This window comes from Stenella coeruleoalba (assembly GCF_951394435.1).
Source record: "Stenella coeruleoalba genome assembly, chromosome: 10".
Classification (NCBI taxonomy): Eukaryota; Metazoa; Chordata; class Mammalia; order Artiodactyla; family Delphinidae; genus Stenella; species Stenella coeruleoalba.
This window is the reverse complement of record NC_137156.1, coordinates 58,580,219-58,593,331: the sequence shown is the minus strand read 5'-3', so window position 1 is coordinate 58,593,331 and position 13,113 is coordinate 58,580,219. Positions and strand designations below refer to the sequence as shown.

General features: G+C 37.7%; 1 protein-coding gene across 3 annotated transcripts in view; it reads left to right on the top strand.

Annotated features, from left to right (window-relative positions):
* Nucleotides 1–2,818, top strand: part of ABHD5 (abhydrolase domain containing 5, lysophosphatidic acid acyltransferase) — a 45,963-nt gene extending 43,145 nt beyond the window's left edge. Inside the window, exons 7-8 of one of the 3 annotated variants that reach the window (XM_079933129.1) lie at nt 662–848; nt 1,423–2,816. In XM_079933129.1, coding sequence (XP_079789255.1) covers nt 662–848; nt 1,423–1,512 — 277 coding nt within the window. In that variant the 3' untranslated portion in view covers nt 1,513–2,816. Of the gene's footprint in view, nt 1–661; nt 849–1,422 lie in introns of all 3 variants that reach the window. The other 2 variants (XM_079933127.1, XM_079933128.1) reach the window with 2 other exon arrangements.
* Nucleotides 2,819–13,113: the final 10,295 nt, after the last annotated feature.

The following is a 13,113-nucleotide window of genomic DNA, read 5'->3' as shown; positions in this document are numbered from 1 at the left end:
GCTGATTAAGGCAGAGGAACATTGCCTCCGGGGATGTGCAAGCCAGACAGAAGAGGTGCAGCTCTGGATTGGTTAGTTTGCATATAAAGGCAGTCCCAGTTGAGTCCTTTGCTGTCTCTACGAATTGGCTAGCTCCAGGAGGCTGTCTCTCCCCAGCCGGAAAGGTTTTTAAAGACGGCAAACATCATAACAGGCAGAAAATTTTAAATATAAACAATACACAAAGAATACTTAAGCTGAATGTGTTCTTATCTTGGTATTGGTTTTGCCATTGTAGGTAAAATGCTGGTGCGATGAACATGTGGAAAAGCTCCCTTGTAAATAAGTTAGAGTGAAAAAACATATTTCAGCTATCCCCACAGGAAATTTGATGATTTTATGATAGGGACTTAGGGTTGCATGTTTTGATTCGGAAGATGATCATTTTTTTAAGAGTTTTTTTAGAGTTTAAAGCATCCTTGTTTATCTAACAAAAGCATATAACTTCTGTGGGGTTTCTTCCTTACATTTCCTAGTAAATTATTTTCTATGTAAGCTGCGGTTTTTCTTAAAAGGAGGAGAAGCTAAATATGAGTCTGTTTTGGTAGAGGTGGGAGTGTGATACATACTTATCCCCCAGAATCATACATATGATTTTCTCCCTTTCTCCCTCTGAACGCAGTGGTGAGACTGCGTTCAGAAATATGACTGTCCCTTATGGATGGGCAAAAAGACCAATGCTGCAGCGAATTGGTAAAATGCACCCTGACATTCCAGTTTCGGTCATCTATGGCGCCCGATCCTGCATAGATGGCAATTCTGGCACCAGCATCCAGTCATTACGACCACATTCATATGTGAAGACTATAGTAAGTGTGTGGTTTATTTTTGGCTTATAGTTGTAGGCGAAGTCTGTTCTAGTATCTTTGCTTTCAGTGAGATTTCAGGTCATCCCTGTGCTTTCACATCTAAGCTATACCTGCAGCTTTGGTCAGAGACCTGCTGTCACTTGTGACGGGGGCAGGGTTTGACCCATACAAATCTTCATGTCCAGACAGCGAATCCCCATTCTTAGGCCCTTGTCTGTCCTAGAGCCACAGCATCTCCGCAGTGGGAGAGACTGAAAGAGGGACAGACAGGTCCAATAGCACTGCGACCACCTCCCAAGGCAGCACATGCTTACTTTGTTCAGTGTTTCTGTTGGCCCTATTGTTAGAGGTCAATTTAGAATGTTATTTTTGCATATGAAAATGGATTTTCTCTTTATTCTCAGATCCTTTATTTAATGAAGTATATAATAGTTACTACAGATCAGTATTGCTTTTTCTTTTATGTTTTATATATAGCTGTTCTCACTTTCATTGCTAAGTGTCTTTGTGTGTGTCATTGTGTTTTATTAAATGCTTTTACTCACTGACCATCTGACTGCTTTTCCTTTCCTAGGCCATTCTCGGAGCAGGGCATTATGTGTATGCAGATCAACCAGAAGACTTTAACCAGAAAGTGAAGGAGATCTGTGACACTGTGGACTGAGCACACTGCAGATGACGTGGAAATGCACATGGGTAATACAGTTCCTCAGCAATAATTTGCAGTCTGCGATGCAGAGAGTAAGGAATCTCACATGAGAACCAGGCAGGCTTCTTGACTGTACTTTCCCCATGTTTTCTTTATGAAGCTGCTAGCACATTTAAACCAGGTAGTGCCTTCTAGAAGAATGACTTTCCTTTCTCCAAAATCAACATGTACAAGAGTCTCCAAATCTGGTAGCTTTAATAAAAGGTTATTTGTCCCTCTGCTGTACTGAAATATTGTAATTTTTCAACTGAAATTTTTATTTCTATCTAACTTTGCTATATCAAGTATTTTTTATATTGCAGTCTGTACTGCCAATTTTAAAAAGTGATTTCTGGGTTCATTATTTTATATAATGTAAAGGTGCACCTTATTTTCCTTGCTTATATATACCATGTCTAATAACTGATAGAGTTAAACAAAATTCGGTGTGTTTTTATGTAAAAATTTGTCACTTTCTTAGAATGCTTCACTTCATTTTTGAAATGGAGTGTTGAGACAGGGTTTTGGTTAAAAAGATGGGAGTTGATTTCTAGCATTGATTTTTCTGATTTTCCTTTGTTCTCTATTTAAGGCTGCAAAGCCATGTTCACCATTTTAAATGTGATCCATCCTTAAGTATTTCAAGTACGGAAAAGCCTTAACTAAAAGTCTATCCTATTTTCCCCCATTAATACTGTTATTCTTTTCTTTGAGCCTGCATGCAGCAGAAGGAACAGATTTCCTCACTGAGGGGTCATTAAGACTGTTACCTTCCAGTAAGCCAAATCATATATTTTCATCTAATTCTTGTAGATGGGTGCTAAAACTGGATTACATTTTTACCACTAAAATATAAAAATCGGTGGTGCTGTTACTCATGGCACCAGAAGTTAGCTAGTACTTGGGGGGTTTTTTGTTTTGTTTTGTTTTTTTAAGAGTTTTGTGTTGATTAAATAACTTACATACTTTGTTACAAAAATTCTGTAAGGTTGATTGAACTATTTGACAGTAACTACCATCAAGTGTAGCACTTTCTTGCTGTTTTTAATACAAGGAAAATTTCTCTGAAACTGAGAAGAAGCTCCATGTGGTAACTGGCTACTACTGAGAAGACCCTCCACAAAAGAAAGTTGAATAGGATGGTCACCAGCAAGTCATCTTTGCCTTATGTTTTGCTTAATGTTGCTTGTCTAGGAGAAAGGTGGTTATGTAAATAAAAACAGTGAACTAGAGCAAATAATGACTTCATAGTTTTGATTGTTGCATTTAAAAAATGATTAGGAAATCTTTAGTTGTTAGGAAATGTAAGGTTGTATCACTGTTGATTAACTGTGAGGAAGACGAATGTTCTGTTTTCAACAATATCTCCCCTGCCCCAAAAATAGGCACATTTCACTGAAGCATGACAAGTAGCTTCCCAGTGAGCAATTTGTCTCGGTTGTGGGATGGACTAGGTTAGTCCAGACGGTAACAGGAGAGCCAAGTCAGATTTCTCTACCTTGAGAATAAAAGTAGTCTTTACTTTTTTAGTTTGTATCTTGGATGGCCAGATTCAAACCTATAAGTGGTACAGATAATTTGGGTCATTTTTGGTGTTTTTATTTGACACACTCTCCAGTCTCTCTTAATTTTCCTTTGCTGGGTGAATGACAGTTTTTAGTCATACAGGAGGGTTTCTGCACAGGAAACGTGGTCTCAGAACTTAGAGGGAAGTTACTAGTTTCACTTAGTAGATGGGGCTTCTAGCCATAGATGTGCCAAGTGATTTAGGGAAAAGATGTACCCAGGTGTCAAGTGGAACTTATTTTCCTAACAACTAATTTTGGTTTCTTTGAAAAATATTGCCATAATTCTTTTTAAAAAGTGAATTTTACCTTGGGCTATTGTATATGTAATTTTGTGAAGATTGAGCTAACATAGAAAGTCCCAATCCTTGAATTCCTGAAAATAGAGTGGGTCCTAAATGTTTTCTTTAAAAAAAAAAAATCTGGGCTTCCCTGGTGGCGCAGTGGTTGAGAGTCCGCCTGCCGATGCAGAGGACATGGGTTCATGCCCCGGTCCGGGAAGATCCCACATGGCGCGGAGTGGCTAGGCCTGTGAGCCATGGCTGCTGAGCCTGTGCGTCCGGAGCCTGTGCTCCGCAACGGGAGAGGCCACAACAGTACATTATGTACAATGTACTTTATTTTACAGAAAATAAAGGAAGGAGGGATAACACTACTAGATACTATAACATACTATAAAAAATTGAGAAAAAGTCCAGGAATTTAGTATATGATAAAGGAATCATCTTACTGGTGGAGAAAAAGACTTAAAAAACGGTGTGGAGACAAATGTGGTTAAACACCTGGAAGACAGTAAAATTGAATCCATTTCTCACACTGTACAGAAGGATAAAATCCAAATGGATTAGAGACCCAACTGTAAAAATGAAACCTTCTAAATAACTGGAAGAAAACATAGGTGAATTCCTTTATGATCTGGGAGTGGGGAAAACATTCCTATGACTGAATATCCAGAAGGAATAAAAGGAGGAGTTTATATCTAACTGAAAGAAAGAGATTTGGATGGCCAAAAAAAGCAAAGTTAAAAAGTAAATAGTAAACTGGCAAAAATATTTGCAACATTTATCACAAAGGGCTAATATAATATAGCCCTAATATGTGAAGAATTTCTAAACTTTGAAAAGAACCAGAAAGAATGGGCAAAAAGATACAAACAGGGACTTCCCTGCTGACGCAGTGGGTAAGACTCCGCGCTCCCAATGCAGGGGGCCCGGGTTCGATCCCTGGTCAGGGAACTAGACCATATGCATGCCACAGCTGAGAGTTCGCATGCCACAATTAAGTAGCCAGCAAGCCGCAACAAGGGAGCCCGCCTGTTGCAACTAAGACCCAGTACAGCCAAATAAATAAATAAGATATGGACAGTTCATAGAAAATAAATTGCAAATAAATAGCTCTTAAACATATGAGGATACACATAATAAAGAGAAATGCAAATTAAAACTACTGAGTTACCATTTCTTGCCTGTTGGATTGTGAAAAGTCCAAGTTACACAGTGCACTCTGTTAGTGAGACAGTGGGGAAACAAGCACTCCAGAAAGTACAGATTCCTGTGGATGGAATTTGTTAATAACTATCAAAATTAAATATGAGTTTATCCCTCAACCAGCAGGCTCCCTTCTAAAAATCTATCTGAGGTGTACTGGTAAAAATATGTGATGGTGTATGCACAAAGATCTTCATTACAGTGCTATGTATAGCAGCCAAAGAGTGGAAGCCACCCAAATCTCCATCTAGAGGGGATTGATGGAAGAAACCTGGCACATACATACAGTGGAATACTGCACAGCTGTTAAAAAAAAAATGAGGGAGCATCTCCAGGAGGGAAGAAGGTGAAGGCTGCAGAACCACACACACATGGGGACACATCTCAGTTGGTCTCTAATCTTATTTGTGAGGATTCTGCTAGTTGAATGCCTGAAAAGGGAGGTGGGATGGCCTTCGGATTGTACCAGCTTAGCTGGCATTGCTAACCAACTGTTGCAGGCTCTGAAAATAAAAACAATCTTGAACTCCTGCCCCTTCCCCCCCGCACCCCCCAAAAAAAATGCTGTCCTGGAGTCCTCTTCAGAGTATAGGAAGTGAAAGTGAAGAGCAGGTTTGTTGTGCTACCTGATTGTGTAAGAAAGGAGGGGACAAATGAAAAAACAAGCATGCATTTACTTATGTTAAAAAAAAAAAGAAAAATGGAAGGATTAATTACATCAATAACTAATAAATCAGTTCCCTTAGGGGTGGTGGTAGGGAGCTGGCCAGAGATGGCACCTAGATCTGTATCTTCTTTTATACTTTTTACTTTGGGACCCTGTCAGTGTTTTCTATAATTAAAAAATCAACTCTTAAAACTAAAACTTAACTATCCATCAAATTGGTGGTGTAACCACCCACAGAACAATTACTTCAAGCGACTTTAAAGCCCAGCATTTGTCTGCACTTTCCTAATGGAATATATCCTGTGAACTACAATGAAAACTTAAACTGCATTTAGTATTTTTATTTTTAACAATGATATTGGTGTTGTCCTTTTGAAACTCTATGTATTTACATATGATAAAGCAAATATGAAGTCAAAGGAAGTAAGAGCCAAGATTTTTAGTACAAAAAAGAAAAGATACAAGAATAAAATTAAGTAAAAACCCTGTAATTGTATATTTCAGTTGGAAGTACCAGCAAAATACAGTGATTTATTTTTCCTAAAAAATACATGTTGCATAGCTTTATCCACTGAAAAGGCCTAGAAGCAATCAGAAGTCAGTGGCAAGGCATACCCTAGCACCAAGACTGTCCCATTAGAGGGGGCAGGGAAGGGACAAGATGAGGCTAGACCATCTTGTGTCTGAAAGCAAGAAAGCAATCAGAGTAAGGTCATGTCAAAAGGACCCAGGAGTCAACTAGAAGGGGCTTCCATTGGCCAAAGATGGAACAATTTGAACATCAAAAAGAATAACAATTGACATGAAATATATAAAAATCTATGAGGTCATAATGATAGTTTAAAAAAATCTATTAGTCATCTTTGAAGATTATTAGGGCACCAACTTACTATTTTGAAAATTAACTGGAAATGAAGTATTTATCCTGATTTCTTTGTGTACCAGGTTAACCTGATAAGAGAACATTTTTCACTTAAAAATCATAACTAAATGCCAGAGAATTGATAGGATTAGGAAATCACCCTATTTAGTAACAATACGTTACTCAATAACCAAGAGATCACTGAAGAAATCAAAGAGGAAATCAAAAAATACCTAGAGACAAATTACAACAAAAATACGATGATCCAAAACCTGTGGGATGCAGCAAAAGCAGTTCTAAAGGGAAGTTTGAAGCAGTATAGTCCTATCTCAAGAAACAAGAAAAATCTCAAGCAATCTAACCTTACACCTAAAGGAACTAGTGAAAGAACAAACAAATCCCAAAGTACGTAGAAAAAAATCATAAAGATCAGACCAGAAATAAATGAAATAGAAACAAAACAATAGCAAAAATCAATAAAACTAGAAGATGGTGCTTTGAGAAGATAAGCAAAATTGATAAACCTTTAGCCAAACTCATCAAGAAAAAGAGGGAGAGGACTCAATAAAATTAGAAATGAAAAAGGAGAAATTACAACAGACACCGCAGATATACAAAGCATCATAAGGGACTACTACAAGCAACTCTATGCCAATAAAATGAACAACCTGGAAGAAGCAGACAAGTTCTTAGAAAGGTATAACCTTCCAAGACTGAACCAGGAAGAAATAGAAAATATGAACAGACCAGTCACAAGTAATGAAATCGAAACCGTGATTAAAAATCTTCTAACAAACAAAAGTACAGGACCAGATGGCTTCACAGATGAATTCTGTCAAACATTTAGAGAAGAGCTAACACCCATCCTTCTCAAACTCTTCCAAAACATTGCAGAGGAAGGAACACTCCCAGACTCATTCTACGGAGGCCATCATCACCGTGATACCAAATCCAGACAAAGATGTCACAAAAAAAGAAAATGACAGGCCAATAACACTGATGAACATAGATGCAAAAATCCTCAATAAAATGCTAGCAAACAGAATCCAACAACTCCAACAACACATTAAAAGGATCATGCACCATGATCAAGTGGGATTTATCCCAGGGATGCAAGGATTCTTCAATATATGCAAATCAATCAATGCGATACACCATATTAACAAACTGAAGAATAAAGACCATAAGATCATCTCAATAGATGCAGAAAAAGCTTTTGACAAAATTCAACACCCATTTATGATAAAGACTCTCCAGAAAGTGGGCACAGAGGGAATCTACCTCAACATAATAAAGGCCATATACAACAGACCTCAGCAAACATCATTCTCAATGGTGAAAAACTGAAACCATTTCCTCTAAGATCAGGAACAAGACAAGGATGTCCACTCTCACCAGTATTATTCAACATCGTTTTGGAAGTCCTAGCCATGGCAATCAGAGAAGAAGAAGAAATAAAAGGAATACAAATTGGAAAAGAAGTAAAACTGTCACTGTTTGCAGATGACATGATACTATACATAGAGAATCCTAAAAATGCCACCAGAAAACTACTAGAGCTAATCAATGAATTTGGTAAAGTTGCAGGATACAAACTTAATGCACAGAAATCTCTGGCATTCCTATACACTAACAACAAAAGATCAGGAAGAGAAATTAAGGAAACAATCCCATTCACCACTGTAACAAAAAGAATAAAGTACCTAAGAATAAACCTACCTAAGGGGGTAAAAGACCTGTACTTAGAAAACTATAAGACACTGATGAAAGAAATCAAGGATGACACAAACAGATGGAGAGATATACCATGTTCTTGGATTGAAGGAATCAACATTGTGAAAATGACTATACTACCCAAAGCAATCTACAGATTCAGTGCAATCCCTATCAAATCAGCAATGGCATTTTGTACAGAACTAGAACAAAAAATCTTAAAACTTATTTGGAGACACAAAAGACCCCAAATAGCCAAAGCAATCTTGAGGGAAAAAAACAGAGCTGGAGGAATCAGACTCCCTGACTTCAGACTATACTACAAAGCTACAGTAATCAAGACAACATGGTACTGGCACAAAAACAGAAACATAGATTAATGGAACAGGATAGAAAGCCCAGAGATAAACTGATGCACCTATGGTCAACCAATCTGTGACAAAGGAGGGAAGGCTATACAATGGAGAAAAGACAGTCTCTTCAATAAGTGGTGCTAATATATACAATGGAATATTACTCAGCCATAAGAAGAAATGAAATTGAGTTATTGGTAGTGAGGTGGATGGACCTAGAGTCTGTCATACAGAGTGAAGTAAGTCAGAAAGGGAAAATCAAATACCGTAACATATATATGGAATCTAAAAAATAAAAAAATGTTCTGAAGAACCTAGGGGCAGGACAGGAATAAAGACGCAGACATAGAGAATGGGCTTGAGGACATGGGGAGGGGGAAGGGTAAGCTGGGACAAAGTGAGAGAGTGGCATGGACATATATACACTACCAAATGTAAAATAGATAGCTAGTGAGAAGCAGCCGCATAGCACAGGGACATCAGCTCGGTGCTTTGTGTCCATCTACGGGTTGGGATAGGGAGGGTGGGAGGGAGACGCAAGAGGGAGGAGATATGGGGATACATGTATACATATAGCTGATTCACTTTGTTATACTGCAGAAACTAACACAACATTGTAAAGCAATTATACTCCAATAAAGATTAAAAAAAAAAGGGTGCTGGGAGAACTGTACAGCTATATGTAAAAGAATGAAATTCAAACACTCCCTAACACCATACACAAAAATACACTCAAAATGGATTAAAGACCTAAATGTAAGACTGGACACTATAAAACTCTTAGAGGAAAACATAGGAGTAAGATCTTTTTTGACCCACCTCCTAGAGTAATGGAAATAAAAACAAAAATAAATGGGACCTAATGAAACTTAAAAGCTTTTGCACAACAAAGGAAACTATAAACAAGACGAAAAGACAACCCTCAGAGTGGGAGAAAATATTTGCAAACGAATCAACAGACAAAGGATTAATCTCCAAAATATATAAACAATTCATGCAGCTCAATATTGAAAAAACAACCCAATCAAAAAATGGGCAGAAGACCATTTAATAGACATTTTTCCAAAGAAGACATACAGATGGCCAACAGGCATATGAAAATAGGCTCAACATCACTAATTATTAGAGAAATGCAAATCAAAACTACAATGAGGTGTCACCTCACACCAGTTAGAATGGGCATCATCAGAAAATCTACAAACAACAAATGCTGGAGAGAGTGTGGAGAAAAGGGAACCCTCTTGCACTGTTGGTGGGAATGTAAATTGATACAGCCACTATGGAGAACAGTATGGAGGTTCCTTAAAAAACTAAAAATAGAATTACCATATGATCCAGCAATCCCACTACTGGGCATATACTCAGAGAAAACCATAATTCAAAAAGACACGTGCACCCCAATATTCATTGCAGCACTATTTACAATAGCCAGGTCATGGAAGCAACCTAAATGCTCATCAACAGACGAATGGATAGAGAAGATGTGGCACATATATACAATGGTAAATAGCCATGGAAAGGAACGAAATTGGGTCATTTGTGGAGACGTGGTTGGACCTAGAGACTGTCATACAGAGTGAAGTAAGTCAGAAAGAGAAAAACAAATACTGTATATTAACGCATGTATGTGGAATCTAGAAAAATGGTACAGATGAACTGTTTGCAAGGCAGAAATAGAGACACAGATGTAGAGAACAAACGTATGGACACCAAGGGGGAAAAATGTGGGGAGGGGGTGGCGGCGGTGGGATGAATTGGGAGATGGGGATTGACACATATACACTAAGATATATAAAATGGATAACTAATAAAAACCTGCTGTGTAATAAGTAAAATAAAATTCAAAAAACTAAATAATTAAAAAAAAAGAATCATAACTAAATGCCAGAGAATTGATAGGATTAGGAAATCACCCTTTTGTCACCTGTAGTGAAATAATGGATCTAGGCTGCTGAAAGTATTAGGTAAAAAATTTATGGGAGGGGCTTCTCTGGTGGCACAGTGGTTGGGAATCTGCCTGCCAATGCAGGGGACACCGGATTGAGCCCTGGTCCGGGAAGATCCCACATGCTGCGGAGCAATTAAGCCCATGCGCCACAACTGCTGAGCCTGCGACCTAGAGCCCGTGCTGCACAGCAAGAGAAGCCACCGCAGTGAGAAGCTCATGCACCGCAACGAAGAGCGGCCCCCACTCGCCGCAACTAGAGAAAACTAGAGAAAGCCCGTGCGCAGCAACAAAGACCCAACGCAACCTAAAATAAATAAAATAAATAAAATTTTTAAAAATGTATGGGAAATGTTTTATTGGATGACTCAGGTTGATAACATCTGAACCCAGTGATCAACCTTAGCATTACTAAAAAAGGAACAACCAGAAGTTACATGCCTCTGACGTTTTGCAATAGCAGGAACCCAACACCAGCCATGATGAATTGTTGCCCAAAACAAACAAAATAGAACCGGAATCTAAGCAAGCCTTTTACATCTAACGATCAATTTGTGAAAGCACGGGATACTGAGGAACATGTTAAACAACAGGCTTAATCCAGAATGTGGGAAAGTCCACAGGACAAATAATCCACTTTATTCAACAAATTGAATGTGTAAAACAAAGATGGTGGTGGTGGGACTTAAATAAAGATTGGAGAAACTTAAAGGACTTGTTTGGATCGTGATTTGAACAAAACCAACCTAAAAAGACATTTTGGGGAACAATTAGAGGAGAATTTAAGATGGATTGGGTATCAGATGATATTAAGGAATTATTAATTTCACTAGGTGAAATAATGGTATAGTGACTATGTGTTGTTTTTTTTTAAAGCTCTTATTTGTTAGAGATACATACTAAGTATTTGTAGTTAAAATTATGACTGGGATTTACTTGAAAATATTCCAAGAAGAAAAAGGCAGGGGACAGGAAATAGAGAAAATGAGCAGAATGTTATGTTGAAGCTGAGTGACAGATACACAGGAGTTTATTATTCTATTTCCTTTACTTTCATGCATGCTTGACAATTTCCATAATAGAAATTTAAAGAATAAAAGAGAATGGGAGAATGGGGGAGATTGGAAGTTGCCAGTATAGACAACTTTCTTTTTTTGTTTAGGAGTAAAGGAAGAGCAGAAAAGTATGTAATAGCTAGAGGGGGAACCTTATGATTAACTTGGCAGAGAGGGGGAAAATGATGATGCAGGAGAGAATGGTTGCGGTGATGTATTAGCAAGGCTAAGGGCAACTAGGAACTCCCACACACTGCTGGTGGGACTGTAAATAGGTAATCACCACTTTGAAAAATAATTTACAATATATTGTAAAGCTATATGTGCCCCATACTACTTGACACGGCACTTTCGTTTCCAGTATTCAGTCCCACAAATACCCCAGCACCAGTGTGCCAAGACAGCTACAAGCTGTTCACTGCAGCACTGTAAGATTAAAAATCTGGAACCTGATATGTGACTGATTAAATTCCACACTGGAATATTATGCAGCCTTAAAAATGAGGTGGATCTTAATATATACATGTATCAAATCATCATGTTGTACACTTTAAACTTACTCATGTTATATGTCAATAAGATGGCAATAAATGGAATGTATGAGACAGGTCTATCTATAAGTGACAATATGGAAATTTTCCAGAATATCTTTAATGGAGAAAAACAAAGGGGAAACCCCCCAAAATTCAGAATAGTATTTCATATATATATACATACACAGACATATAAATATATGTATACAGAATACACTTACCGTGTACTCATATATATAGCCATTTTGAGGAGGGTAAACATGTACATGAGTTTGTTAATAGTGATTAGCTTTGAAGAGGGCAGTTCTGTTGTATATGCTTTTATAAAGTTTGGATCCTTGCACATTCTTTATATTTTAATAAAATCCCTATAAAATATAGAAAAAATCTTGTTTACGTACGAAATAGGTAAGAAAATAACTGAAGGGGCTTACTGGCTCGGTGTTCTGTGTGGATGTGTAGACCCAGACTGGGGGGAGAGGGACAGGTGTTCAGTGTATGGAAGGCTGTAAGTCTCAGTAATTTATATTGTTGAAAATCGAGCTATAAAGTTATAACTGGTCTTTGTTTGACCTAAGATAGACACACAGTCCCAACTTGAAACTGCCCTCTTCATTTGCTCTCTTTTGCTTAAACTTGTTGAAAGGGTGACCTGAATTAGAATATCTATCTCCCAGTTGGAAACCAGACTTAAGTGCAGGTCTTCCCTCTAACCCTTACTCTTTTCACCTTTCCTCACAGGCCTCCTCTTTCAGATAAGTCCTGATGGGCAGCAGAGAAAGGGTTTATTGATAATGTTGCTATTTGGTGTTAAGTGATGGGGCTTTTTCTTCTCTTTTGTATTGAGGGGGTGGGAGTTGGGTGTGTAATTTATAAGTACTTTTGGGCATGAGCTGTCTCTCCCTTTTCACACCCCTACAATTCTCTAAAGGGGCAAACAACCTTCCCTTTGCCTTGGATTCTGAAGTGTTCCTGTTTGTCTCATCCCAGCCCTGGCCAGATATTTTTCTTTGATTTTTAATTTTTTTTAATTAAAAGATACCAATATGAGATTTAAAAAAAAAAAAAGAATATCTCCGTATCTATGAAGCTCTACCTCTATTTCTGTCTCTCCCCATCTCATATGCACTCCTGTATTTCTCTTGCTATTTCCTCTAAAACCAATCTTTAGAAAAAATTTTGTAACATTATACTAAATTAGAACTAGAATATCTTTTTTTTCTGTAGTCTGGCTTTTAGGATTACTTAATTAGATTAGCTCCCAGATTTAAAATTGAAAAACACTCTTATCAAGTAGTTTACTAAATAAATGGGTAAGGAATTTTATTCAACCATATAGTTTAATCCTTAAAAAAATTTCTGTATACTCACTTAAGGCTTAGAGTGTTTCCATGAAG